The sequence below is a fragment of the Pristiophorus japonicus genome, chromosome 16 (genome assembly GCF_044704955.1).
Source record: "Pristiophorus japonicus isolate sPriJap1 chromosome 16, sPriJap1.hap1, whole genome shotgun sequence".
In the NCBI taxonomy this organism is placed as follows: Eukaryota; Metazoa; Chordata; class Chondrichthyes; family Pristiophoridae; genus Pristiophorus; species Pristiophorus japonicus.
In genome coordinates, this window is record NC_091992.1 from 102,382,457 (window position 1) to 102,410,176 (window position 27,720).

The window sequence follows — 27,720 nt, forward strand, 5'->3', positions numbered from 1 at the left end:
AGGCCACACCTGGAGTATTGTGTACAGTTTTGGTCTCCGAACTTGAGGAAGGACATTCTTGCTATTGAGGGAGTGCAGCGAAGGTTCACCAGACTGATTCCCGGGATGGTGGGACTGACATATCAAGAAAGACTGGATCAACTGGGCTTTTATTCACTGGAGTTCAGAAGAATGAGAGGGGATTTCATTGAAATGTTTAAAATTCTGATGGGTTTAGACAGGTTAGATGCAGGAAGAATGTTCCCAATGTTTGGGAAGTCCAGAACCAGGGGTCACAGTCTAAGAATAAGGGGGAAGCCATTTAGGACAGAGATGAGGAGAAACTTCTTCACCCAGAGAGTGGTGAACCTGTGGAATTCTCTACCACAGAAAGTCATTGAGGCCAATTATAGAACATAAACATAAGAACATAAGAATTAGGAACAGGAGTAGGCCACCTAGCCCCTCGAGCCTGCTCCGCCATTCAACAAGATCATGGCTGATCTGGCCATGGACTCTGCTCCACTTACCCACCCGTTCCCCGTGACCCTTAATTCCCTCATTGGTTAAAAATCGATCTATCTGTGATTTGAATACATTCAATGAGCTAGCCTCAACTGCTTCTTGGGCAGAGAATTCCACAGATTCACAACTCTCTGGGAGAAGAAATTCCTTCTCAACTCAGTTTTAAATTGGCTCCCCCGTATTTTGAGGCTGTGCCCCGAGTTCTAGTTTCCCCGACCAGTGGAAACAACCTCTCTTCCTCGATCTTGTCTATCCCTTTCATTATTTTAAATGTTTTGATAAGATCACCCCTCATCCTTCTGAACTCCAACGAGTAAAGACCCAGTCTACTCAATCTATCATCATTAGGTAACCCCCTCATCTCCGGTATCAACCGAGTGAATCGTCTCTGTAGCCCCTCCAAGGCTAGTATATCCTTCCTTAAGGTGACCAAAACTGCACGCAGTGCTCCAGGTGCGGCCTCACCAATACCCTGTACAGTTACAGCAGGACCTCCCTGCTTTTGTACTCCATCCCTCTCGCAATGAAGGCCAACATTCCATTCGCCTTCCTGATTACCTGCTGCACCTGGGCCAATTGTGGAGCAGTGGAGGCGTGGCCTAAACAGTTGGAGCTGTGAGCAGTGAGAGAAGGAGCTGCTGCTTTTGCTCCTGCTTGGGCCTGTGAATCAGCCCAGGAAGAGAAGGAAGGAAGGAAGGAAGGAAGGGGCTTCACCACCAACTTTCACCCAGAGGGAGAGGAGGAAGAAGCAGAAAACTTTAACAACTTCACCATTTCTACAAAGAGTTGGAGAGAGGGGGAAAGACCAACAACAACATCCAGTGTGGAAGGAGGGAGACTCTACCATTCTACAGGTGGGTGTATTGGTGCAGTCCCTAAAAGACTTTGCTGTAACGGTGGGGGGAGGAAAGAAGACCAGTCGGGGGCCGGAACATCGCGGGGGGTGTGTGTGTGTGGAAGTGTGTGTGGGGGGCCTTGCTTACAACTAGGCCCCACACACCTTTGAAGCACCCCTCCCCCATTGCCTAGCCTGGGATAGCTGGAGCTACCAGGCTGAAGAAACAATTAATCCACCCTAATTAACATCGTTGGGAGTGTGTGCCTGTGTGGCTCCAGCTGCACCAGGTGAAGACATCTTCTCCCCTCACCCGAAGACCACCCCAAAGACTATTTTTTGTTTGCCATCTGGGGATTGCACCTACCCACAGCTGCGAGGGGAGACCTGCCCTCGCAGTTCCCCCCCTTCCCACACCCCTCTCTCTTTTTCTGTTACTCTCTGTCTCTCCCCTCTCTCTCTGAGAGCCCTTTCCTCCCAAATTGATTGGAAAAATATAAAACAATTAAGACAACTGAGCAGAGGGAGCAAGGCCCCTCCCCAATTGTCAACAAGGGGAGAGGTGTGTCTCGTTAAGAGCTCCTCTGCTCAGTCTATTAAACAAGGCCATTTAAAGACCATTAAGGCCTGTGACTTTGGGGTGGGTGTAGCCCTTAAAGGGACCCCGTGATGGCGACCCCATCTACGCCGGTGGCAGGGCCAGCTAGGACTTATGCGCAGGCGGCATCCACATCCACGGCACCTCCTGCGCCACCTGCTGCCCTGCCACCATTCAGACTTATAACTAAGAAACACTGGGTCAAGAGCTACACTCACCCCACAATGAGCATTGGAGTGCGTGCGGGCGATGGCTGGGGTAGTCGGCCCCTCGGCCATTGTCGCAGCCTCCAAGATGTCTGGGAAGGCCGTGTTCTTCCTGGGGTCGGAGCGGGCGGTGTCCCTGGCCATTGAAAAGGGGCTCACGGTGGGCGGGGCGTTCCTGCCAGTGGACCCTCTCGAGGCCACCGCGCAGAGGGTCATTCTATCAAACGTCCCGCCCTTTGTTCCCGATGAGCTCCTCCTCCCTCACCTACACCAACTGGGGGAGGTAAGGTCGGGGATCAACCCCATACCGCTTGGCCTCAGGGAGAACAGCCTGCGCCATGTGTTCTCCTTCCGCCGCCAGCTCTTTGTCCGGCTGGCGCGGGAAGAGACGACAGAGAGCAATTGTAATGTGGTGCACGAGGGGACTGCCTACCGCGTCTTCTGGACATCGGACGGCGTGCGGTGCCATGCCTGCAGGGAGGTGGGGCACGTTCGCAAGAACTGCCCCGCCTCCAAAACCGTCAAACCACCGAGGGCGGCCAAGGCTGGCGCCGCCGCCACCCCTCCCCCTAGTAGCGTCCGCGTGCCGGGAGCTGTGGGTGCGCGGGCATCGTCGGGGGCCTTTGTTTTCACGGCCTCCGGCGGGGGGGAGGGAGAGCGTCCGGCCGGAAAGAAGGCGCGGAAGAAGGCGAAACACCTAGAGGCGGGTCCCCTTAGTGCGCCAGACAAGCTGTTCACCGCGCTCGGCCCAACCCCGTCACCGGCGAGCGTGGGGTGCCCTGAGCCCGTGCCCGAGCCCTTGACTAATACCGCAGAGGTTCGGGTGCGGGCAAGATAAGAAAAAGGGGGGAGTGGAGCGGGAGGCCTCGGCAGACACGGGTGTCTCCCTGTCTCCGTGCCCCCCCAGGAAAAAAAGGAGGCGCCGCTCCAATGAGGCGGGGGGGGAACAACATCCCTCCGCGGAGGAGTCGGTGCCCGCCGCGTGTCCCGCGTCCCCCACTGGTGCCCCCAAACTGCGCCGTAGGCACGAGGAATCTGTCCCCGCAGAGGGTGAGGCAGTCGAGGCTGCCCAGCCGCTGCCTCCCGGGGATGGCGTGAAAGATCTGCCTGTCGTGGGGGGCGTGGGGCCAGCGGAAGAATGCGTAGCCGCCAGATCGAGCGTCCCGGGGACTGAGGCGGGCGGGGCCGAAAAGGCCGAACCTGAGCCCGCCCAGCCAATATCCAACTTCCCCCGGGATTTGCTCGACTCGGCAGAAACACAAAGTATTAGCACTTTTAATGAATCTGTACACGCTGGGCCGGGGGGTGGCGGCGGGGAGGGGGAGGAACACCCACCCTCGCCCCTACTTTGGAGTTGGAGGGCCTGGGGATTTTCTATGGCCGGGTCTCTCCTTGTTCCCCGGTTCCTGGGGCGGAGGAGGAACCCCTTCCGCTGTCGCTTCCCGACCCAGCACCAATTCTAAAAGAGCCCAGTGGGGACTCCTCTGCCGACGATCCTGGGGGTGGGATCGGGGCAGAGCCAGGGCCGGATGGAGCGGCCGGGCCGTTTGCCGTACCTCGTGTGGTCGACGGGCCGGCTGCTAGCGGCGACCTCCCTGGAGGAGGACGGGGACTCGGTGGAGGACGCGGGTGAAGATCTCGAGTCCATCGCCAGTGAGGCGGTGGATCTCCTCGTGCCCGCCGCTGAGTCCCCCCTCATTCCCGTAGAGGATCTCCGGGACTTTTTGGTCGAGAGCCAGGGTCGCCGCAACCGAGCCCATCTGGCCCGGGAAAGATGGTCCGAGCCAGGGCTGCTCATCGCTTCCGTCCGCGTCGCCGCTAAAACCATGGCCGCGGGCGGGCCCTTACCAAGGGCGCAAGGCCTTGAGCTGCGCCGGCTCAAAAAGTTCGTCGCTGGGCTGCTGAAGGAGTGGAGGTCAACAAAAGACTCCGCTCCCTCCCCCGCAATAGGTTACGGTAGAGGTTGCACTATGCTTTTGCCATGAAGATAACCATAGCCAGCCTCAACATCAATGGCGGCAGAGGGGCACTTCGTAGATTTGACAATTTTTCGCTCCTGCGGGAGGGGAAATATGCGGTGTGCTTCCTGCAAGAAACCCACACCGATCCGGGAGACGAAGCCGCGTGGCTCCTGGAATGGCAAGGAGAGGTCCGCATGAGCCACCTCACCGCCACTTCTAGTGGGGTGGCCATCTTGCTGGGCCCGCATTTTCAGCCGGAGATTTTGGGGGTCGAGGAGCCCGTGCCAGGCCGCTTGCTGCACGTAACGGTTCGCCTGGGGGACGTGCCGCTCCATCTCGTGAACGTGTACGCCCCTCAGCCCGGCCCGCAGCAGGTGCGCTTCTTCGAAGAAGTGTCCGCTCTTCTTGGCTCCGTCGACGTCGGCGACTGCATTGTCCTCGGGGGGGGATTTTAACTGCACCCTCGAGGCGAGGGACCGCTCCGGTGCCCCGCAGAGCATGACGGCGATGGAGAAGTTGAGGGACCTGGTCGGGTCCTTCGACTTGGTGGATGTCTGGCGAAATCTCCACCCCGACTCCAGCACCTTTACTTGGGTGAGGCCTGGAGTAGGATGGTCCAGAGTCGACCGCCTTTACGTGTCTTGGGCGTACGTTTCCTGCGTCCCGGCGGCCTCCATGCGGCCGGTGCCGTGTTCGGACCACCACCTGGTGTGGGCGGAGCTCGCTTCGCTCCGCGCGAGGACGGGGTCCGGGTACTGGCACTTTAACAACCGGCTGCTGGAGGACGTGCGGTTCCAAGACTCGTTCCGTCGATTCTGGGCCGACTGGAGAAGGAAGCAGGGGGGCTTCCCCTCCTTGAGGCTATGGTGGGACGTGGGCAAGGCTCACGTCCGCATCTTCTGTCAAGAGTATGCGAGGGGGTCGACCAAGAGGCGGGCGGCCGGAGTCGGGCGCCGAGAAAAAGAGGTGCTCGACCTGGAGTCCCGTCTCGGTCAAGTCGTCCAGGACCCGGCCCTGCGGACGGTGTACGAAGCGAAGAAGGCCGCGCTGAAGGACCTGCAGCTCGTCGGGTCCCGAGGCGTGTTCGTGAGGTCGCGGATCCGGTTCCTGCAGGATCTGGACCGCGGCTCCCCCTTCTTCTACTCGCTGGAAAAAAGGCAGAGTGTCCGTAAGCAGCTCTTGACGCTGCTGGCCGACGACGGCTCTCTCGTCTCGGATCCGGAGGGCGTCAACAACAGGGCCCGTGAATATTACGGGGCTCTGTTCTCTCCGGATCCGTCCAGCGAGGAAGCGCGTAGAGTTTTGTGGGAGGACCTGCCGAAAGTCAGCCCGGAGGGCGGTGAAAATTTGGAAGCTCCGCTAAGCCTGGCGGAGCTGACCGGTGCCCTCGACCGGCTCTCGAGGGGAAAAACCCCGGGGCTGGACGGGCTGACCGTGGAGTTCCACAGGGCGTTCTGGGACGTCCTGGGGAGCGACTACGCGCGGGTCCTGGGGGAAAGTCTGGCGACCGGGGAGATGCCCCTCTCTTGGCGCAGGGCAGTCATCGTCCTGCTGCCTAAGGAGGACGATCTCCACCTCCTTAAGAACTGGCGCCCGGTCTCCCTCCTCAGCACGGACTACAAAATCTTCGCCAGGGCGATGTCTGCTCGCCTTGGCACCGTGCTGGACCACATGATCCACCCCGACCAGTCCTACACGGTCCCGGGCCAGACAATCCACGACAACATTCATCTGGTCCGGGACCTCATCCATCATTCCCAGGAGGCTGGTCTGTCGTCTCCTTCCTATCTCTCGACCAAGAGAAGGTGTTCGACAGGGTGGATCACGACTATCTGCTCGGAATTCTGCGCGCTTTCGGGTTCGGGACGCATTTCGTTGCCCGGATCCGACTTTTGTACGCCGCCGCAGAGTGTCTGATTAAGGTTAACGGGTCCTTGACGGCGCCCCTTCGCTTTAGGAGAGGGGTGCGCCAGGGATGCCCCATGTCCGGCCAGTTATATGCCATCTGCGTGGAGCCTTTCCTGCGCCTCCTGCGGACGAGGTTGACGGGACTGGCTCTGCAAGGGCCGGGCGTGGAGGTCGTCCTCTCGGCTTACGCCGATGACGTGCTCCTCGCGGTAGAGGATCCCGCTGACCTGCGGAGGATGCGTGAGTGCCAGGAGATTTACTCGGCCGCATCCTCCGCCAGAATCAACTGGGAAAAATGTTCCGGACTCCTGGTGGGTCAGTGGCGGGTGGACTCCCTGCCGGAGGAGCTCGGGCCTTTTGCCTGGAGCACGACCCATCTCCTCTATCTGGGAGTCTACCTTAGCCCCGACGAGGAAGCCTGGCCGGCGAACTGGCAGGAGCTGGAGGCCAAGATCGCCGCTCGCCTAGGGCGCTGGACAGGACTGCTCCGAGTGCTGTCCTACAGGGGTCGAGCGCTAGTCATAAACCAGCTGGTGGCCGCAATGTTGTGGTACCGGCTGGTCACTTTGACCCCTCCCCCTGCGTTTGTCGCCAAGATACAGAAGAAGCTGGTGGACTTCTTCTGGAACAACAGGAAGCACTGGGTCTCTGCCGCGGTCTTGAGTCTCCCGCTTGAGGAAGGCGGTCAGTCATTGGTGTGCGTCAGCGCCCAGCTCGCGACTTTCCGTCTTCAGACCCTGCAGAGATACCTTTACGTCGAGCCCCCTCCTAGGTGGTGTGCTCTGGCAACGTATTTCTTCCACCAGCAGCGCGACCTCAATTACGACACGCAGCTCCTGTTTGTGAACTTGGGGGGTGTCAGGACCGCCCTCCAGGAGCTGCCTGTCTTTTACAAGGAACTCATCAGGGTCTGGAACAAAGTCTCTACCAAGCGCAGCTCTCCGCCGGCTGGAGTGGCGGCTGTTCTGCAGGAGCCACTGCTCGGGAATCCGTACCTCCACGACCGAGGTTTTATGTGGCGGTCGGAAGAGAGGGCTGTGGCTGGTGAGGTGACCAGGGTCAGGGACCTGCTCTATGACGGAGGAGCGGGCTGGATGGCGCCAGGCACGCTGGCGCGGCGCCTAAATTCAGCCAACGTCTGCCGCGCGGCCGAAGCCATCGAGTCGCTAAAAACAGCTTTGGGCCCTGACTCTGTTAGGTGCATCGAGGAGGCTCAAGCACGTGGGGAGATCCCGTCCGAACTGACCCCCGTCCGGACGGAATTCCTCATCGGCGCCAAACCCCGGAACCTCCCTCGGGAGCCGGCGCCTCACAACTTGAGCCACCTCGAGGAAATCCCCTCCGTGCCTTTCAGTTCCACGCGGAGGGGTTTCCTGTACACTCTCAACTTTGCCATCCTCGCCGGCCGTCCGGACACGCCATGGCGTACCATCTTGCCGTCCGGAGGAGGCGGGGGTCCCCGATGGAGGGCACTCTATGCGGGAGTCCTCCCACTATTCATCGGGGACTTGGCCTGGAGGGTGGTGCACGGAGCAGTGCCGTGCAACACATTTTTAAGCCGGTTCATGGACTCCCAGGCCGCCTGCAATTTCTGCGGTCTGGAAGAGTCCGTGTTCCATGTTTTTATGGAATGCACGAGGTTGCAGCCCCTGTTTTATTATTTAAAGGGGCTGCTCCTGAAATTCTGGCTGCACTTCAGTCCCACTCTCTTGATCTTTGGGCACCCTGTGCGGAGGGGAGCGGGTAGGTCCGAGGGCCTCCTCGTAGGACTGCTCCTGGGCACGGCCAAGGGTGCCATCAGCCGGTCCAGGCAGCGGGCGGTCGAGGGGGTCGTTCAACCTGACTGCCTGCCTCTCTTCCGCGCATACATCCGTGCCAGGGTGTCCTTGGAGATGGAGCACGCGGTGTCCACCGGTACGCTTGCGGCCTTCCGCGAGAGGTGGGCACCGGAGGGACTGGAGTGTATCGTCACGCCCGGCAACCAAATTTTAATTTGATTTTATGTTTTAAAGTTTAATTTGTTTTAATTGCTGGTGCTTTTAGTGTCCCCCTCCCCTTTTATAGGGGGCACTGGAAAAAATTTGATTTTAGTGCCCAAAAAAAAAAAGAAAAACAAACAAAAAAAAAACCACAAAAAAGGAAAAAAGGGCCTTGTAAATGTCTGGTGTGTCATCCAGGTCGGGTGGCACGGTTTAATATTTTATGTTTTTCAGATAAACTCCAAAAAGAGTTTCATGCACAAGGACCCCCAGGTCCCTCTGCATCGCAGCATGTTGTAATTTCTCCCCATTCAAATAATATTCCCTTTTACTGTATTTCTTTCCAAGGTGGATGACCTCACACTTTCTGACATTGTATTCCATCTGCCAAACCTTAGCCCATTCGCTTAACCTATCTAAATCTCTTTGCAGCCTCTCTGTGTCCTCTACACAACCTGCTTTCCCACTAATCTTTGTGTCATCTGCAAATTTTGTTACACTACACTCTGTACCCTCTTCCAGGTCATCAATGTATATTGTAAACAGTTGTGGTCCCAGCACCAATCCCTGTGGCACACCACTAACCACTGATTTCCAACCCGAAAAGGACCCATTTATCCCGACTCTCTGCTTTCTGTTAGCCAGCCAATTCTCTATCCATGCTAAGACATTTCCTCTGACTCCGCGTACCCTTATCTTCTGCAGTAACCTTTTGTGTGGCACCTTATCGAATGCCTTTTGGAAATCTAAATACACCACATCCATCGGTACAACTCTATCCACCATGCTAGTTATATCCTCAAAGAATTCCAGTAAATTAGTTAAACATGATTTCCCCTTCATGAATCCATGTTGCATCTGCTTGATTGTACTATTCCAACTAGATGTTCTGCTATTTCTTCCTTAATGATAGCTTCAAGCATTTTCCCTACTACAGATGCTAAACTAACTGGCCTATAGTTACCTGCCTTCTGTCTGCCCCCTTTTTTAAACAGATGCGTTACATTGGCTGCTTTCCAATCCGCTGGTACCTCCTCAGAGTCCAGAGAATTTTGGTAGATTATAACGAATGCATCTGCTATAACTTCCGCCATCTCTTTTAATACCCTGGGATGCACTCCATCAGGACCAGGGGACTTGTCTACCTTGAGTCCCATTAGCCTGTCCAGCATTACCCTCCTAGTGATAGTGATTGTCTCAAGGTCCTCCCTTCCCACATTCTCGTGACCAGCAATTTTTGGCATGGTTTTTGTGTCTTCCACTGTGAAGACCGAAGCAAAATAATTGTTTAAGGTCTCAGCCATTTCCACATTTCCCATTATTAAATCCCCCTTCTCATCTTCTAAGGGACCAACATTTACTTTAGTCACACTTTTCCATTTTATATATCTGTAAAAGCTTTTACTATCTGTTTTTATGTTTTGCGCAAGTTTACTTTCGTAATCTATCTTTCCTTTTTTTATTGCTTTCTGAGTCATTCTTTGCTGTCGTTTAAAATTTTCCCAATCTTCTAGTTTCCCACTAACCTTGGCCACCTTATACGCATTGGTTTTTAATTTGATACTCTCCTTTATTTTCTTGGTTATCCACGGTTACCGCCCTTCTTTTTCACTGGAATATATTTTTGTTGAGCACTATGAAAGAGCTCCTTAAAAGTCCTCCACTGTTCCTCAATTGTGCCACCATTTAGCCTGTGTTTCCAGTCTACTTTAGCCAACTCTGCCCTCATCCCACTGTAGTCCCCTTTGTTTAAGCATAGTACGCTCGTTTGAGACACTACTTCCTCACCCTCAATCTGTATTACAAATTCAACCATACTGTGATCACTCATTCCGAAAGGATCTTTTACCAGGAGATAATTTATTATTCCTGTCTCATTACACAGGACCAGATTTAAGATCGCTTGCTCCCTTGTAGGTTCTGTAACATTGGTTCTAAGAAATAATCCCGTATGTATTCTATGAATTCCTCCTCAAGGCTACCCCGTGCGATTTGATTTGACCAATCGATATGTTGGTTAAAATCCCCCATGATTACTGCCGTTCCTTTTTCACATGCCTCCATTATTCCCTTGATTATTGCCCGCCCCACCGTGAAGTTATTATTTGGGGGCCTATAAACTACGCCCACCAGTGACTTTTTCCCCTTACTATATCTAATCTCCACCCGCAATGATTCAACATTTTGTTTATTAGAGCCAATATCGTCTCTCACAACTTCCCTGATAGCTTCCTTTATTAACAGAGCTACCCCACCTCCTTTCCCTTCTTGTCCATCTTTCTGAATTGTCAGGTACCTCTATGTTTAATTCCCAGTCTTGGCCACCCTGCAATCACGTTTCTGTAATGGCCACCAAATCATACCCATTTGTAATGATTTGTGCCGTCAACTCATTTACTTCATTTCGAATGCTGCGTACGTTTAGGTAGAGTGTTTTAATACTAGTTTTTAAACCATGATTTTTAGTTTTGACCCCTCCTGCAGTCCCTTTTTATATTCATACATATTGTCCCTTCCTATCACCTTGTGGTTTACACTTACCCCAGTGCTACTCTGCTCTGTTGCCTCCTGCCTTTTGCATTCTTTCTTGGGGTCCTGTTCATCTGAGCTCTCACCCACTCTAACTAGCTCAGAGCCCCCTCCTGGATTCCGAATACTCCTTGCATTGAGGCACCGAGCTTTCATGCTTCCCTTTTTATTACACTTTGACCCTTTAGAATTTTGCTATACAGTGGCTCTTTTTGTTTTTTGCCTTGGGTTTCTCTGCCCTCCACTTTTACTCATCTCCTTTCTGTCTTTTGCTTTTGTCTCCATTTTGTTTCCCTCTGTCTCCCTGCATTGGTTCCCATCCCTCTGCCATATTAGTTTAACTTCTCCCCAACAGTACTAACAAACACTCCCCCGAGGACATTCACTAAATATATTCAAAAAGGAGTTAGATGCAGTCCTTACTACTCGGGTATGGCGAGAAAGCAGGAATGGGGTGCTGAAGTTGCATGTTCAGTCATGAACTCATTGAATGACGGTGCAGGCTCGAAAGTCCGAATGGCCTACTCGTGCACCTATTTTCTATGTTTCTATGATGATGATGTTGATGGTCAAGGACCATGGTATGGTATCAGGAAGGGAAAATAATTGATTTTTTGCCTATAACAAAGAACACTCCAAGTATGCCATTTTTACTTTTGGTCGTTAGGCTGACTGTAAAATCAATAAGGTTCAAAATCATTCAAATTCATATTTAGGAAATATGCACCAAATGTCTTGTTGCTGTTGTAACTTTGATACATGTGCTTAAAAAGATAAGAGTTTAGAAGACAGAGGACTAAAGTTCCTGCGCCATATTTGGTAGCTGTAAAGAACTGCTTGAGATGTAATGTAGTTCACTGTTTTTGCATACAACTGCAATAAAAAGCAATGACTGCTCTGTGCAGTAGAGAGTCGAATCTTTATGACACCTATGTGGGCAAAGGATGGGAGGAAGTGGTCAGTAAAGGTCTCCAGCTTACTGGCAGATACAACACAGGATAATGGTCAATGGGGAATGAAAGGGTGCAGAGAAAGATATATAGATTGGCCATTCTTTTCTGGTTGTACAGGTTGAGGCTTAATAGTAATGGCAAAAACTCATGATATACAGGTGTGAAATCAGACTTCTGACAGCCAGAAGTGAAGTTTTTTTTTCATTTTTCTTGTCAAATGTAGAGTAGCGTTTTAGATATGTATCATGTGACACATTATTTCCTGACAACAGCATCAATGATTTCCTCTTCAAATTGGAGGTTAACTTTCTCGTTCTCCCTTTTTGTAGTTGAAGTTGGAGAACAATTAAAATGTTGTTGAGACAAAATGCTATTTTAAAACATCTTGGATCGAGTACTGTTCAATGAGACAGGATTAATAAATGATGATCTGGTAAAGGATCTTCTAGGAATGAGTGACCATGGTTGAATTTCAAATTCAGTTGGAGGGTGAGAAAGTTGGATCTCAAACCAGAGTTGGATAAAGTGGACTGGGAAAATAGATTAAACTGTGAGACGGTTGATGAGCAGTGGCAGACATTTAAGGAGATACTTCATAACTCGCAACAAAAATATATCCCAATGAGAAGGAAAGACTGGAAGAGAAGGGATAACTATCTGTGGCTAACTAAGGAAATAAGGGATGGTATGAAATTGAAAACAAGGGCATACAATGTGGCCAAGACTAGTGGGAGGCCAGAGGATTGGGAAACTTTTAAAAGCCAGCAAACAACGACTAAAAAATAATGAGTGAAGATAGATTATGAAAGTAAACTAGCACAAAATATAAAAACAGATAGTAAAAGTTTCTACAGGTACATAAAAAGGAAGAGTGGCTAAAGTAAATGTTGGTCCCCTAGAGGTTGAGACTGGGGAATTAATGGTGAACAGGGAAATGGCAGAGACATTGAACAAATATTTTATATCGGTCTTCACGGTAGAAGACACTAAAAACATCCTAATAGTGGACAATCAAGGGTTTATAGGGAGGGAGGAACTTAATACCATCACTATCACTAATGAAGTAGTACTTGGTAAATTAATGGGACTAAAGGCAGACAAGTCTCCTGGACCTGACTTTTTACATCCTCGGGCATAAAAGAAGTAGTTGCAGAGATAGTGGATGCATTGGCTGTAATCTGCTAAAATTCCTTGGATTCTGGGGAGGTCCCAGCAGATTGGAAAACCGCAAATGTAACGCCCCTATTTTTTTTTTAAAAAGGAGGCAGACAGAAAGCAGGAAACTATAGACCAGTTAGCCTAATATCTGCCATTGGAGAAAATGCTGGAACCCATTGTTAAGCAAGCAGTCGCAGGGCATTTGGAAAAGCATAATTCAATCAAGCAGAGTCAGCATAATTTTATGAAAGGGAAATCATGTTAAATTTGCTGGAGTTCTTTGAGGATGTAATGAGCAGGGTGGATAAGGGAGAAACAGTGGATGTGGTGTATTTGGATTTCCAGAAGGCATTCAGTAAGGTGCCACATAAAAGATTACTGCACAAGATAAAAGTTCATGGGGTTGGGGGTAATATATTAGCTTCGATAGAGGATTGGCTAACTAGCAGAAACAAAGTCGGGATAAATGGGTCATTTTCTGGTTGGCAAACAGTAACTAGTGGGGTGCCGCAGGGATTGGTGCTGAGGCCTCAACTATTTACAATCTAAATGATTTGGATGAAGGGACCGAGTGTAATGTAGCTGCGTTTGCTGATACTAAGATGGGTGGGAAAGCTAATTTTGAGGAGGACACAAATAATTTGCAAAGGGATATAGACGGGCTAAGTGAGTGAGCAAAAATTTGGCAGATGCAGTATAATGTGGGAAAATGTGAGGTTATCCACGTGGGCAAAAAAAATAGAAAAGCAAATTTAAATGGAGAAAAATTGCCAAGTGCTGCAATACTTCCTTGTATTTGAAACACAAAGTTAGTATACAGGTACTGCAAGTAATCAGGAAGGCAAATGGAATGTTTGCCTTTATTGCAAGGGGTATAGAGTATAAAAGCAGAGAAGTCCTGCTATAACTATAGGGTATTGGTGAGGCCACACCTAGAGTACTGTGTACAGTTTTGGTCTCCGTATTTAAGGAAGGATATACTTGCATTGGACGCTTTTCAGAAAAGGTTCACCAGGTTGATTTCGGAGATCATGGGGTTGACTTATGAAAATAGGTTGAGTAGGTTGGGCCCATACCCATTGAAGTTCAGAAAAATGAGGTCATCTTATTGAAACATAAGATAATGAGGGGGCTCGACAAGATGGATGCCGAGAGGATACTTCCAGTCAGAGGAAATTAAAACTAGGGGACATAGTCTCAGAATGAGGGGCCGCCCATTTAAAACTGAAATGAGGAGGAATTTCTTCTGAAGGTTGAAAATCTATGGAATTCTCTGCCCCAGAGAGCTGTGGAGGCTGGTTCATTGTGTATATCCGCCTTAAATATATTCAGATTTTTGAGAGAGAAGGGTGTAAAGGGTTATGGGGAGTGGGCATCGAAGTGGAGCTGAGTCCATGATCTTATTGGATGGTGGAGCAGGCTTGAGAGGCCAAATGACCTACTCCTGCACCGATTTCTTATGTTCTTATTAAAACTTGCTCATGGTAAATTGGATGATAAATAGAAAGATCAACTTTCATGTTTTTAGCACCTGATCACATAAGAACAATAAGAACATAAGAAATAGGAACAGGAGTAGGCCATACGGCCCCTCGAGCCTGCTCCACCATTCAATAAGATCATGGCTGACCTGATCATGGAGTCAGCTCCACTTCCCCACCCGCTCCCCTTATCGTTTAAGAAACTGTCTATTTCTGTCTTAAACTTATTCAATGTAACAGCTTCCACAGCTCTCTCAGGCAGCGAATTCCAGAGATTTACAACCCTCAGAGAAGAAACTTCTCCTCATCTCTGTTTTAAATGGGCAGTCCCTTATTCTAAGATCATGCCTTCTAGTTCTAGTCTCCCCCATCATTGGAAACATCCTCTCTGCATCCATCTTGTCAAGCCCCCTCATAATCTTATGTTTCGATAACATCGCCTCCCATTCTTCTGAACTCCAGTGAGTAGAGGCCCAACCTACTCAACCTTTCCTCATAAGTCAACCCCCTCATCTCCAGAATCAACCTAGTGGACCTTCTCTGAACTGCCTCCAAAGCAAGTATATCCTTTCGTAAATATGGAAACCAAAACTGCACGCAGTATTCCAGGTGTGGCCTCACCAAAACCTTGTATAGCTGTAGCAAGACTTCCCTGCTCTTATACTCCATCCCCATTGCAATAAAGGCCAAGATACCATTGGCCTTCCTGATCACTTGCTGTACCTGCATACTATCCTTTTGTGTTTCATGCACAAGTAACCCCAGGTCCCGCTGTACTGTGGCACTTTGCAATCTTTCTCCATTTAAATAATAACTTGCTCTTTGATTTTTTTTTCTGCCAAAGTGCATGACCTCACACTTTCTGACATTATACTCCATCTGCCAAATTTTTGCCCACTCACTCAGCCTGTCTATGTCCTTTTGCAGATTTTTTTTGTGTCCTCCTCACACATTGCTTTTCCTCCCATCTTTGTACCGTCAGTAAACTTGGCTACGTTACACTCAGTCCCTTCTTCCAAGTTAATATAGATTGTAAATAGTTGGGGTCCCGGCACTGATCCCTGCGGCACCCCACTAGTTACTGGTTGTCAACCAGAGAATTAACCATTTATCCCGATTTTCTGTTAGTTAGCCAATCCTCTATCCATGTTAATATATTATCCCCAACCCTGTGAACTTTTATCTTGTGCAGTAACCTTTTATGTGGCACCTTGTCAAATGCCTTCTGGAAGTCCAAATGCACCACATCCACTTGTTCCCCTTTATCCACCCTGTTTGTTACATCTTCAAAGAACTCCAACAAATTTGTCAAACATGGCTTCCCCTTCATAAATCCATGCTGACTGTGCCTGACCGAATTTTGCTAATCCAAATGTCCTACTGCTTCTTTAATAATGGATTCCAACATTTTCCCAACCACATCACTTGGAAATCTCTCAAAGCTTCACACAATTATTTTCAAATATAGTGCTACTGTTCTGTAGCCAAACATGGCTGCTTTTATGTGCACAGGAAGATCCCAGAAACTGCAATCGGATGACTGACTAGTTAATGCGTTGGTGGAAAATGGAATCTTGACCAGGACACCAAGAACACTCTTTGTTCTTTTAATCTCAGTGTGAGATTTTTAACATCACTCGAACAGGAAGATGGAGCCTCAGTTTAATGTCTCATGCAAAGAACACTTCTCACAATGCAGTGCTACCTCCATGTTATCAGTCTCAGTTGCTTGCTCAAGTCCTGCTATGGGACTTGAACCATCCATTTTCTGAGTCTCTGTGGCTGTCAGATGTAGCTAATTATTCATATTTAGGTTTGCAAGTTTTTTTGGGGGGCTATAAAACCATAATTATCAATGAATTTTGTGGTTTATTGTGATTAGCAGAGGGATTATAAAAATTTACAGAATTCCTTGACTTTGGATACCTTCTCAGATTTCATGCAGAAAGCGCAGCCTGAGAGATACCTCGGACCTGTTAAATTAATGAAATACTGAAAAACACCTTCAGGACCATGCTTGCTCCCTTGCTGGATAGATATTAAAACACTTTTTCCCTTTTTTTTCCCGGGATGTGGACATCGCTGGCAGGGCCAGTGGTTATTGCCCATTCCAACTTTCCCTTGAGAAAGTGGTGGTGAGCCACCGCTTTGAACCGCTGTACTCCCACAGTGCTGTTGGGGAGGGAGTTTCAGGATTTCGACCCAGCGACGATGAAGGAACAATGATATATTTCCAAGTCAGGATTGTGTGTAACTTGGAGGGGAACTTGTGGAGATGGTGGTGTTCACATGCACCTGCTGCCCTTGTCCTTCTAGGTGGTAGCGGTCGCGGGTTTGGGAGGTGCTGCTAAAGAAGCCTTGGTGAGTTGCTGTCTATTAATGCTGGTTAAATGTATCAGTACAGTCAATGCTTAAAGTATTTTGTGTTGAATATTAGGAAACCCTCTAGCTTCAGCAAACCGAAGTGTTGAATCACCAACTTTCGTTCATGTTGAAAAATCTCTACAATTACTGGTAAATACTGAACTTGCCCACTCTGAACTCTGTCTGAATTGTGCTTCAAACAGCAATCTCAAAACACATACTCCCTTGATTGATGACTTGCATTGTAAAGTGGGTAATGATTACTCCTGCATTAATACCCCTTTGTTCATTCTTTGGAACTGCACACATGACTTGGAAGAAGTAGGTGTGGCTTTTACTTTATGCCAAAGTTAAAGAACCTAGCGACTAGGCTTTGGTAAGTGCAAACTAATCTGCTTGATGTTTTAATTTCTTTACAATATATCTGTATGCAGTGTGGACCTTATACTTCGAAAATGCTTGGAGACTACAAGAAGTATGGGATGTTATGATATTAGTGCGATCTGCTGATGACTGTGCACCTTGTCTTGTGGATTTTTATCAATCCATTATCAGGTGATTTTGCAATAATTTCTGACAAGTTGTTCTGTTTAGTTATTAACCATAATGTTTTAGTGACTGTAGGTTAGTTGCAAGATACTCTAAACTTTTGGTAGTTCTTCACATCGGCATATGCACAGTAATGCACAAGGCTAAAGGGAAGTGCTGTGTTAAAATATTGTTTTAGCGTTCGTGTTTGCTTGGGGATGGTTTATTTAAATTATCCGTACTGGAAGTTGCTAATCACCTTTCTGGAAACAGAAGCAAAAATCTAAAGAAGTATCTGTTTCTCCCCACTTCACAGCTCTTGAGATGTACTTCAAATGCCTTGCCTTTTTCATTCATGTGTCAGTACAATTGTACAGAGGAAATGACCAACATACTGACAGTTTTATCATTTTTTAATGGTTAATTGTAGCTTTTTGTTAATATCATTATTAATAGTTTAGTATTATGGTTAATTGTGCCCTTTTCCCCTGCGATGTAGCAGGAAAGTACAAGGAATGCATTAAAAGTAAACTTTCAGATAAATTAGGACACTGGCATTGAAGATTGAAAATTCAAATATGAATAGAAGATATTGAGATCAGTGAGCAGGAAAACCATCTTCCATAATGTAAGTACTTGCACATATCTCAGTTGACCTGAGATTAGTCATGTACCGTATTCCACCTGTGATTGGATATGTATCCACATTAAGGCTATATATCCCACACTGTGCACTGATCAAACTCATACCCGTGATGATCGCTCTCTTCTCAGAGCCCTAGCAACACAGGTCAGTGGGGGCGGTGGGTATGGCAAGGGGAAAACACTCCGGTAGCCGGAATCATACCTGATGTAGAGGAAGATGTTTGTGGTTGTTGGTCAGTCATAACCCCAGATCATAATTGGAGGAATGGTCCTCAGGGCAGTGTGCTCAGTCCAACCATCTTTATCTGTTTCATCATACACGTCATTCTATCAAAAGGTCAGGACTGGCGCTGTTTTTTTTTTTGTTGACAATTCTACAGTGTTTATCTTCATTCACAGCTAACGAAGCAACCCGCAGCACAAACTGGGCAACATCCTGGCTTGGGCTGACAATTGGCAGCTAACATTTGTGCCAGATAATAACCACCTCCAACAAGAGATGGTCCAACCACTTCCCCATGACCTACAATAGCAGCACCATTGTCTCGTTCCCCCACTATCAACATACTGGAGGTCACCACTGACCAGAAGCATAACTGGACCAGCCATTTCAACAACACCACTACAAGGGCAGGCCCGAGACTGGGTATGCTGGCAAGTGGCTCACCTCCCGACCCCTAACATCCTCTCCGCCATCTACAAGGCTCAGATCAGAAGTATGATGGAATATTGGCGACTCACCTGGATTGGTGCAGCTGCAGTAACGCGCAAAGCTCAACATCATCCAGGAAAGAGCCATTGACTTGTTTGGCACCCTTCCACTTGACTCACTATGTGCTGTCTGCACCACAGGCACACAATGGTTGCAGTATGTACTATCTACAGGATGCAAAGGAGCAACTCAACAAGATTACTTTGAGAGCACCTCCCAACTCCACCAAGGAGGGCAAAAGCACGAGGTCATGGAAAAGCCTTCATTTCCAAGCCACATTATAATCCTGACCACATCATAATCCTGATTTGGATATATCTCGATGTTCCCTCAATGCAGGGTCACCGTTCCCTACATAACAGCATTGTGGGAACATCATCACACAAATTGCAGCAGTTCAAGGAGAAGGCTCACCATTACCTTCTCAGGTAATGGGCAATAAAATGTGGCCTTGTCAGTGTCACCCACATCCTGAGAACAACATTTCTTTTTTTAAGTTTAGCTGGCACATAGGTAGCGACCACAAGATTGTATTTCTTCCACTCCCCACGAGACCAACAGAAATTTAATTGCCACCTAATCCCTGAAGATCATGAGCCATATTTTCTACCCATTTACTATAATTTGGGAGAATACCTAGTCCCATATTTCCTCCTCTCCCAAAACGACACACAAATTAAAATAAAATAATTGCTGCGTGTACATTTACAAACATGCACTACTTTGTTGATGTGGATGCACTTAACCACAGACCCCACCTGTTGTGTGAAAGGTAACTTTCAGAAGTTTGGGGGTTTAGGGGTGGGGGGAGGGCACAGTGGAAATGGTGTCTGCTCAGGTTATTTTCTGAATTTAACTTGAATACTTACACCTACCAGGTGCTCTGTTCCTGAAAGTCTGGTAGCTAAGAGAATACATGATGGTCCTTTTTTTTTTAAAAAGCATTTTTTCAGCATACTGCAAATACTGGAGTACTGTGTACAGTTATGGCCTCCATATTTAGGGAAGGATATACTTGCATTGGATTCTGTTCAGAGAAGCTTCACTAGGTTGATGAGGGAGTTGACTTATGGGGATAGGTTGTGTCGGTTGGGCCTATACACATTGAAGTTCAGAAGAATGAGCGATGATCTTATTGAAACTTAAAGGATAATGAGGGGGCTCGACAAGGTGGACGCAGAGAGGATATTTCCACTCATTGGGAAAACTAAAACTAGGGGACGTAGTCTTAGAATAAGGGGCCACCCATTTAAAACTGAGATGAGGAGGAATTTCTTCTGAGGATTGTAAATCTGTGGAATTCTCTGCCCCAGAGAGCTGTGGCGGCTGGGTCATTGAATATATTTAAGGCGGAGATACACAAATTTTTGAACGATAAGGAAGTAAAGGGTTATGTGGAACGGACCGGGAAGTGGAGCTGAGTCCATGATCAGATCAGCCATGATATTGAATGGTGGAGCAGGCTCGAGGAGCCAAATGGCCGACTCCTGCTCCTATTTCTTATGTTATGTTTCTTAATGTGGGCAATGCTAAAAGACTGCATTTATTACTCACCCCTGAGATATGGTGGCAGGCCAGCTCTCTGAGCCACTGCAGTCCTTGCGGTGATAGTACTCCCACAATAGTATGTGGTAGGGAATTCTGGGATATTGGACCAGGAGCAGCAATATATGCCCAAGTCAGGATAGTCTGTATTTTGGAGGTGTCTGTATTCCCACTACTTCAAACTTACAATATATATCAAAAGTCGTGTATATCGTGTGCACTTCTTGTGGGTTACACTTAATTGTTAGAACACTTTTGTTAATTTGTTGTTGACTCCCTCGTTATAAAGCAAAGTACCATTTGCCTGGCCATGAACAGCATCGGGGGACATATATATTTAGCATGTATGTAGGTGGGCAAGGCCGAGTCCAGTTATAGTGCTGTGACTGACATCCCAGCTAACTCCGCAGAGATCAGACATTGAACAATGGGACACTTCTGTTGCTTTCTTGACCCAGCTTGCTACAACATTTAAAATGAATGTGATTGAATTTTCAAATCCACAATCCAAAAATGTAACCTTTTTACGTTAGGAACTCAAGCGCCACATCAGAGTAATTTACCAATCATTTGCAAACTGTGTTGATGTCATGTATTCAACCAGCATTGTAACCCATGTATAATCTGACCTAAGTTGTACATGGGTTACAATGCTGGTTGAATACATGACCGTTTTCTCTTTATAAGCATCAGATTAATTTTGTTTCAAAGAGTACATGTGTTAAACATAGGTAGTCTTTAGAAAAGTATTACAATTGATTGCAATAAGATTGGTTACTAACAATAGCATTTTATTATACTAATGGTCACTTAATGTCTACAAGTGACTTCCCTTGTTGACTAATTGTGATAGAACTGGATAACTTTTTTCTGAATAGTGAAATTGATCATATTTTGAACTTCTGATATATTTTTTAAAAGCCATAAGGTGAGACTGATCATGATAAATTATTGTACCACTGACCTTATCTCTAATTACCAGAGTAAACTGAGACAAATAAAACATACCCTTTATTCAGTAACATTGTGATACTAATGGTTATGAACAACTTGCTGCAGATTGTGCTATACCTTGTTGCAACTCAACTAGGAACTAATTTATTTCACTATTGACTGTCCCACACTCCACCTTAATTTATGAAAAAGTTGCAAGTGGCTTTTATGCATCTAAAGAGGAAAATACTGGAAATAGACAAATCAGCCATTTTCTGTAGAGAAAAGACAAATTAGCGTTTCTGGTGTAAGCAAGAAAAACAAAACATTTTAATAGTTAGGAGCCAAAAGAAAAGGAGGGATGCTGCAGTCACAGGGAGGAAGTTAACGGGTTGAATGACCTGAAAATCTCCAAGCCTGTGCTATTTGTCTTGAGTTAATTTGACTTTCATTGCACATTTCTGTTTCTCATCTCTCTTTCAATCCCATCTTTCTTTCTCGTATTATGCATTCTGTACCTGATTTGACATTGAATTAACTATTCTAATGGACACTTCCTGGTTCAGACTCTCTATGCCTCAGTAAGGATTCTTCAATCTGGTTGGTTAAGGAGATGCACAGTTGCTTGCCCCGTTCACACAGGTCCCAGATCCCCTGTAGAATGCTTTGTGCCAAAATGGCTTTCTAATCACAGCCACTTCCAGTGCAAAACCTCTGAGTCCTCTGGCAAGCATCAGTGCACTGAATGGCTGGCGCTGTTTGTTCACCGCTGACCACAAAATCCGGGGTGTGATTTACAATCCTTATCATCAAAATATTTCCAACCCATAGATTAACTGCAAAATTGTGCAGACTTCATGTGAAGTCCTCTGCAATTTCACCAGAGATAAAGAATTTCATCCATGACTTGAGGTCACTGGTTTCAAAATAAAGGGTGGGTTTAAGTATTAATTTATTTTAATGATTTTTGATTGCTTATGACTAAGTACTAAAATGTTGTGGAAGATCTCTGTTGATGTGGTACTTGCTACAGAGAGTAAGATGCATGTGCTGTAGTAATATTGGTTAATTATAGACGTTTTGTTTTGCATTCAGTGGAAAACCTTCCAACGCGCAGGTTTTTTTCAATCTGTTGTCAAATAAAAGCACTAATAAATAATTTGATTACATAAAACTTCAATCCAGAAAACCCTCCTGACAAAAAACCTGGTTTAACTCTTGGGGTGGGGGAAGAGAAAGTAGGAGGGGGTGAAAGGTAGATCCAACATTTTCTGAGATCCCTGTGACCTCAAGTGGTGATTGTATAATAAATGTTATTGCTTCAAACTTTGCAGCGTAAAACTTAGCAAATCTCCTTGAATCTGCATCATTATATTGGAACTAAAATGAAACTAAAGTTAGCTGCAGTTACCAGCTACCATTTTACTGGTGGTTGAGATTGTAAAACATGAAATCTTTAATGGGGCTCTGCCTTAATGGTAAAACTATTTGGCAACAACGATGCATTTGAAAACAATATACATGATTGCACAAATGGATAAGGTTTGACAACTGCATTGTCATGAAAATGGGGCTCCTTTAAAATGTGGCAGCTGTCTCTATACAATGCTAAATTTCACGTAAATCGGTAATTGTGCCTAAAGAGATATTGATACCATGTTGGGGAAACTGTGAGGTAAACTTGGTTCAAGAAATAGGTAAAATGCTTGAACACGTTGGCTTACTGTGTACATACTATGTTCTATAGGAAATGCTCTTATCAGGTGCAGTTTGAAACTTTCCGGTGTTTCTTTATCTCAATTTTCTTGTAGTCTAGCTTGTGGTAGGTGTAATTTGTAACTTTGCAACACATCTTTTTCAAAAATCCAATGCAAGTATCCTGTAGGTGCTATTATCTTACTGACTGAAATCAAAATACCTGCAACTGTTGTTTTTGAGACAAAAGCAAAATACTGCGGATGCTGGAATCTGAAATAAAAACAGAAAATGCTGGAAATCTCAGCGAGTCAGGCAGAATCTGTGGAGGGAACAGAGTTAACATTGAGGGCCATCGATCTGAAACGTTAACTCTTTTTTTTTCTCCATAGATGCTATCTGACCGACTGTTATTTTTGAGTCCAGTTTCAAGGTTTTTACTATTTTTGCATGTGCAGTAAGATGTTAATTTATTAACCTTCTTCCCTCTTTGTCTTAATGGTTGGTCTTGACATTTTAAAAATCTTGAACAGTTTGAAATTATATTTTGTATCCCTGAAAATCAATATTCCTGTAGCAGCCCCTCTATTTCTTAACCTCAACTATTAGCCTGCTTGGTTTTATTTTTTTCCATTCCTGGACCTGTGAGAAACATCAACCCATTAGGTACACACAGGCCGCCGACAGACCCTTTTTGAGGTGTGTGCATGTGTGCTTTGACCTTGGATATCTATCTAAGAGTTCTCGGAACAACTTGTGCACAAACCCTTATCTGCTGTCCTGCATCATTACAGATGTATTTTCTGCTCTAACCCCTCACTGATTAGCCCATTTTGATTTGTTAGCAGTACAGTGATCATTGCCACAATAATTTCATCTATAAATATAAATTGTTTTTTCTCTTTCCGTACTGATAGGTGCAGAAAATAGCTCAATCAAAACCAGCATTATGTCTGAACCTTCTCGAGATGGAGGTGTTAAGCAGTCCATGCAAAATGAGAAGCCAGGATTTGACCACTTTGGATATGTGGGTATTGATTCCATCCTTGAACAGATGAGGAGGAAAGCTATGAAACAAGGATTTGAGTTCAATATAATGGTTGTAGGTAAGTTACAGAGAAACAGAAGTTTTATTTTTTTAATTAATCCAATTTTATGCTGGTTTGAATTTAGCACATAAATGAATGTTGGTTAGCCTGCATGTTTGAAGGTGAGGCGTGTCCTCAGATGATTTATACAGTGATATTCCATATAAGAGACAGTTTGAATCCTGCACATTTAGGGGGAAGAGATCAGTTTGTATAATCCATTTTTTTATACACAACAGATTTGAAACTTTTTTTTGTTACCATTATCGAATAGAGCAATCAATACAGTGGCATGCAGACAAAGCAGGTCATCTAAACATTTGGAGAGTGTAGGCGGAGCTTTCCATTCTTCCAATTGTTTCTCTTTTCTTGCAAATCTACCTCATCTGGAAGCCACACGTGGGTGAAGGCAGCCATTCTGTTGTACCTATCGGAGGTCAAAGTCATGAAGGACAATGTTTTGGCCACCACAAGCTGAATTGGCACTGGTGCTTGGTTGTCATTAGTGCCATTCTCAGCATGACCTTGAAAGTCTGTCTCCAGGCTGAAGTTAGCATCCGCTAGAAACCCCAAGTACCTATATGAATCGACAGCTGGAATAGGATCCCCCTGCATATTGGGGTACCCACTATTATAAATCTATCTCATTGTTTCTGATGGTGAGTAGAATATACTAGATGTCCTGGTACGTCCATCACCACCTGTAAAAGCAACACCTGAGGTCTGTCAAATTGCCCCGAATGGATATTCTCACAAGATGCTACTGGCCGAGGCGGGCCATTTTATTTATCCCATCCGAAGAGATCCTAATGTCTTCATTGTAGCATCTAATTGTTAAATGATTCCAGGGCTTTTGCCTCCCCTACTCAATCTGGAGGTTTATTCCACACATTAAGCACTCTTGTGTGAAAATGTTTTTTGATATTAAAAAAAAATAGCCTTCTCTCGTTTGATCCTGTGCCCTCAGTTCCACTCCACAGCTTAATTTACACTAATATTCCAGGTGAACCTTTTCTACATCTATAACAATTTTGTAATCCTCTTAAGGTCGTCTCTCAGACGTCTCCTTTCCATGGTGAAAACATCAAGTCAATGCAGTCTTTTCTCATAACCCATACCCCTAACATTAGGGATTAACTTAGTGTTTTTTTTCTCTGTATTGCTTTCAGTGCTTGAATATTTGTCTTGTTTCCTGGAGATCAGAACTGCAAGAATGTGCATTCTGACATGAGTATAAAGTTTGATTATCGCCTCCTCTGACTTGTATTATATTATTTTGGCTATGCAGTTCAATATTCGATTGGCTTTGTTGATTGCTGCTCTGCATCGGTTGGACATATCTAGCATATAAAATTGACTGGCAGGAAAAGACCAGTTCGTCTATCAAGCCTGCCCCACACTATGATGGCTGGAGCATCATGTCTGAACACTTCCATACCTTCTCCCCCTGGTGCAAATAAGGGAAATAATACTCTGGAAAATTCCTCTCCTCCCTCAAAATCAGTCCAGCAGATCATATGGACCAAGCGTTATCCATAAAGACACATACCTTCTATATGATGTGATCTCTGCCCCAGTCAGGAACTGGTCCAGCTTCCTCTTGAAGGCAATACAGAGAGTCAGCAACCACCACACCAGCTGCCAATGTATTCCAGAGGCTCTCAATCCTCCTGGGAAAAGAAGAACTGCCTAACATCCAGTCTATTCCTACTCTTACATTCCCATGGTTTACCTGGGTTCCTCACAGCTTTGAATTTAATTTATAGCCTTTCATGTGGTACTTTGTCAAATATTTTGGATGTCGAGGTATGCCACATCATTGGGCTTATCATTGCCCACTTGAGTTGTCTCTTCCTCAAAGAAGTCAAGGAGGTTGATCAGGCAGGATCTTCAACAACTGAATCTATGATAAACGGCTGTTCACTAGGCTATTGTTGTACAGATAATCTTCATGTGTATTCCTGATAATTCATTCCATCATTTTGAATGTAATTGAAGGATCTGCAGTTGCCTGTTTCTGCTTACCACCCTTTTTGAATACATGCACCACATTAGCCTGTTTTCAATCTTCTGATACTTCCCCAGTATCCAGTGTATTTCAAGATAATTGTCAGTGCTTCACAAATCTGTTCGCTGATCTCTTTTAGCACTCTGAAAAATATCATCTAACCCTGGTGAGACAGATTAACCTGTTGAGCTTCCATCATGTTGATAGCAAAAGTCATTGCGTTTACTTGGGATATCCTTTTTTTGAGAGGGTATGTTGTTCATACTTGGAAGTATTCATTAGGAATATTGACGATTTTGTTAGTTTCAAACCAATTTTCAGCATTTTTTTTGGTTTGCACCTCCTCTTTGACTGCCTTCTTGCTGCTGTGATACCGAGAGGTTTTTATTCAAGTTAAATCTTTGATCTAGCCTTACACAAATCTTGGAACTGGAGTACACTTTCTGGATAAAATCCAAGATTTGGTTACATACTCACATTGCTTCTAGCTTCAACATGAGGGCCACATGATTTGCTCGGTCAAAAATCTTATGAATATAAATAAAGGAAGAACTCTCATGCGGCTTCTGAGGAATGAACACACATCCCATAAGGCAACCACCACCCATTTCCTTTCAAAATCAGAGATCCTTTGCTTTTTATTTTAAGTGCAAATGTATTTTTATTTTAATGGTACATTGTAATGTGAATGAATTATAGGGCTCAATTTTGCCCAAAGCCGTTTTTTGGCATATTGCCACAGTTATTCCACTTTTTCTACGCCAGAAATACTCAATATTTGTGCTAAGTTTCCCCGCTGTATTTTTCAAAATTGGCACTGCACAGCCTGTCCAGTCGCCTCGGGAGTGGAGCCTACTGTCTGCGCCGAAAAAACGATGCCGCACTTCTGCGCATGTGAAAAAAAGGATATTTTTGACGTTTGGGCGCGCATGCACAGTACAGCTCCCGGTCTGCAATTGGCCCATAGTGCCTACAAAGTGTTAATTATTTGGGTTCTTACCCTTAAGGAAGTTATCTTTGGAAGATATCCAGGCATTCAGTGTCGGATGATGACAGCTCCAAATATAATCTATTAATGCTTGCAAAATATTGCATCTCCACAGTAATATCACTGAGTCCAGATAGAATGAATTATAGTCTTCAGCCAACTTATTTAGATCTTTCAGTTGGTATTTTACCTTTTATGGTGACCTGAGGAATATTGTATGGAGTGCCTAGAAATGTGGAGCTGAGCTAGAAACTAATTCCGTTGCCTTCTGGGGCCGTGTTTCCTTCCAGGTTTAATACCTCTGGCTGCAGAGATTTAATTTAATATAGTCTTGTGCTGTTTTTGATAAGGTTAATAAAACATGTGCTAAATTTGTGAGTATATGCAGTGCACAGCTGCACAGTGTCTGCTATGCTACACAGCACATTGTTTAATTATTTTGTTTGAAGTCTGAAGTAGTTTATGGCTATTTTGGAATTATTTTTTTTTAATTGACATTTATTTCTCTCTTTATTTGCCATAATAATGGTTTAATTTTCAGTACCGCTGTGTCTTGCTGATGCCAAATAAGAATTAGAGAGAAGAGCAACAAGGGAGATTGTATCATTTGGGACATTAAACTCGGAAGAGAGATTTGGAGCTAATTTTATATTAATTGGAGAAAAGATTGTGATGGGACATGATGTAGATCTTTGAAATGGCACGATGTAAATATAAGCAATAACTTGGAGAGTGAACATAGAATTGGAGGACACGAGTATGAGCAATCTCAAGTGAGACTATTGCTGAGGGAGAATACGTTTTTCCTCCAATAAGTAATGGGAAGCACTGTTGGCAAAATAGTTGATGCTTGTTATATTTTCAGGTTTCTTTACTGCTTTTATTCCATTTTTTTTTTAACTTCCATGTGTCAAACTACTCCCCTAGGTGAGCCCTGGCTTTCTATCGTCCCATATCTAGATAAATTCATTGTGTGACCAGGGATTGAACTCTCATTAGTTTAGCTGGTGATTTTATCATATAACCTTTTGTTTCTCCTTGTCTTTGGAAGGTAGCCTTTGACTTTGTTAACTGCCAAACAAATTCATTAACAGGTAAAAGT

General features: G+C 45.8%; 1 protein-coding gene across 3 annotated transcripts in view; it reads left to right on the forward strand.

The window, feature by feature from the left end:
* The window catches only part of LOC139226687 (septin-9-like), a 291,693-nt gene that overhangs the window by 211,098 nt on the left and 52,875 nt on the right, over positions 1-27,720 (forward strand). For all 3 annotated transcript variants that reach the window (XM_070857620.1, XM_070857622.1, XM_070857621.1), the window contains one exon: positions 23,452-23,640. In XM_070857620.1, coding sequence (XP_070713721.1) covers positions 23,452-23,640 — 189 coding nt within the window. The remainder of the gene's footprint in view (positions 1-23,451; positions 23,641-27,720) is intronic.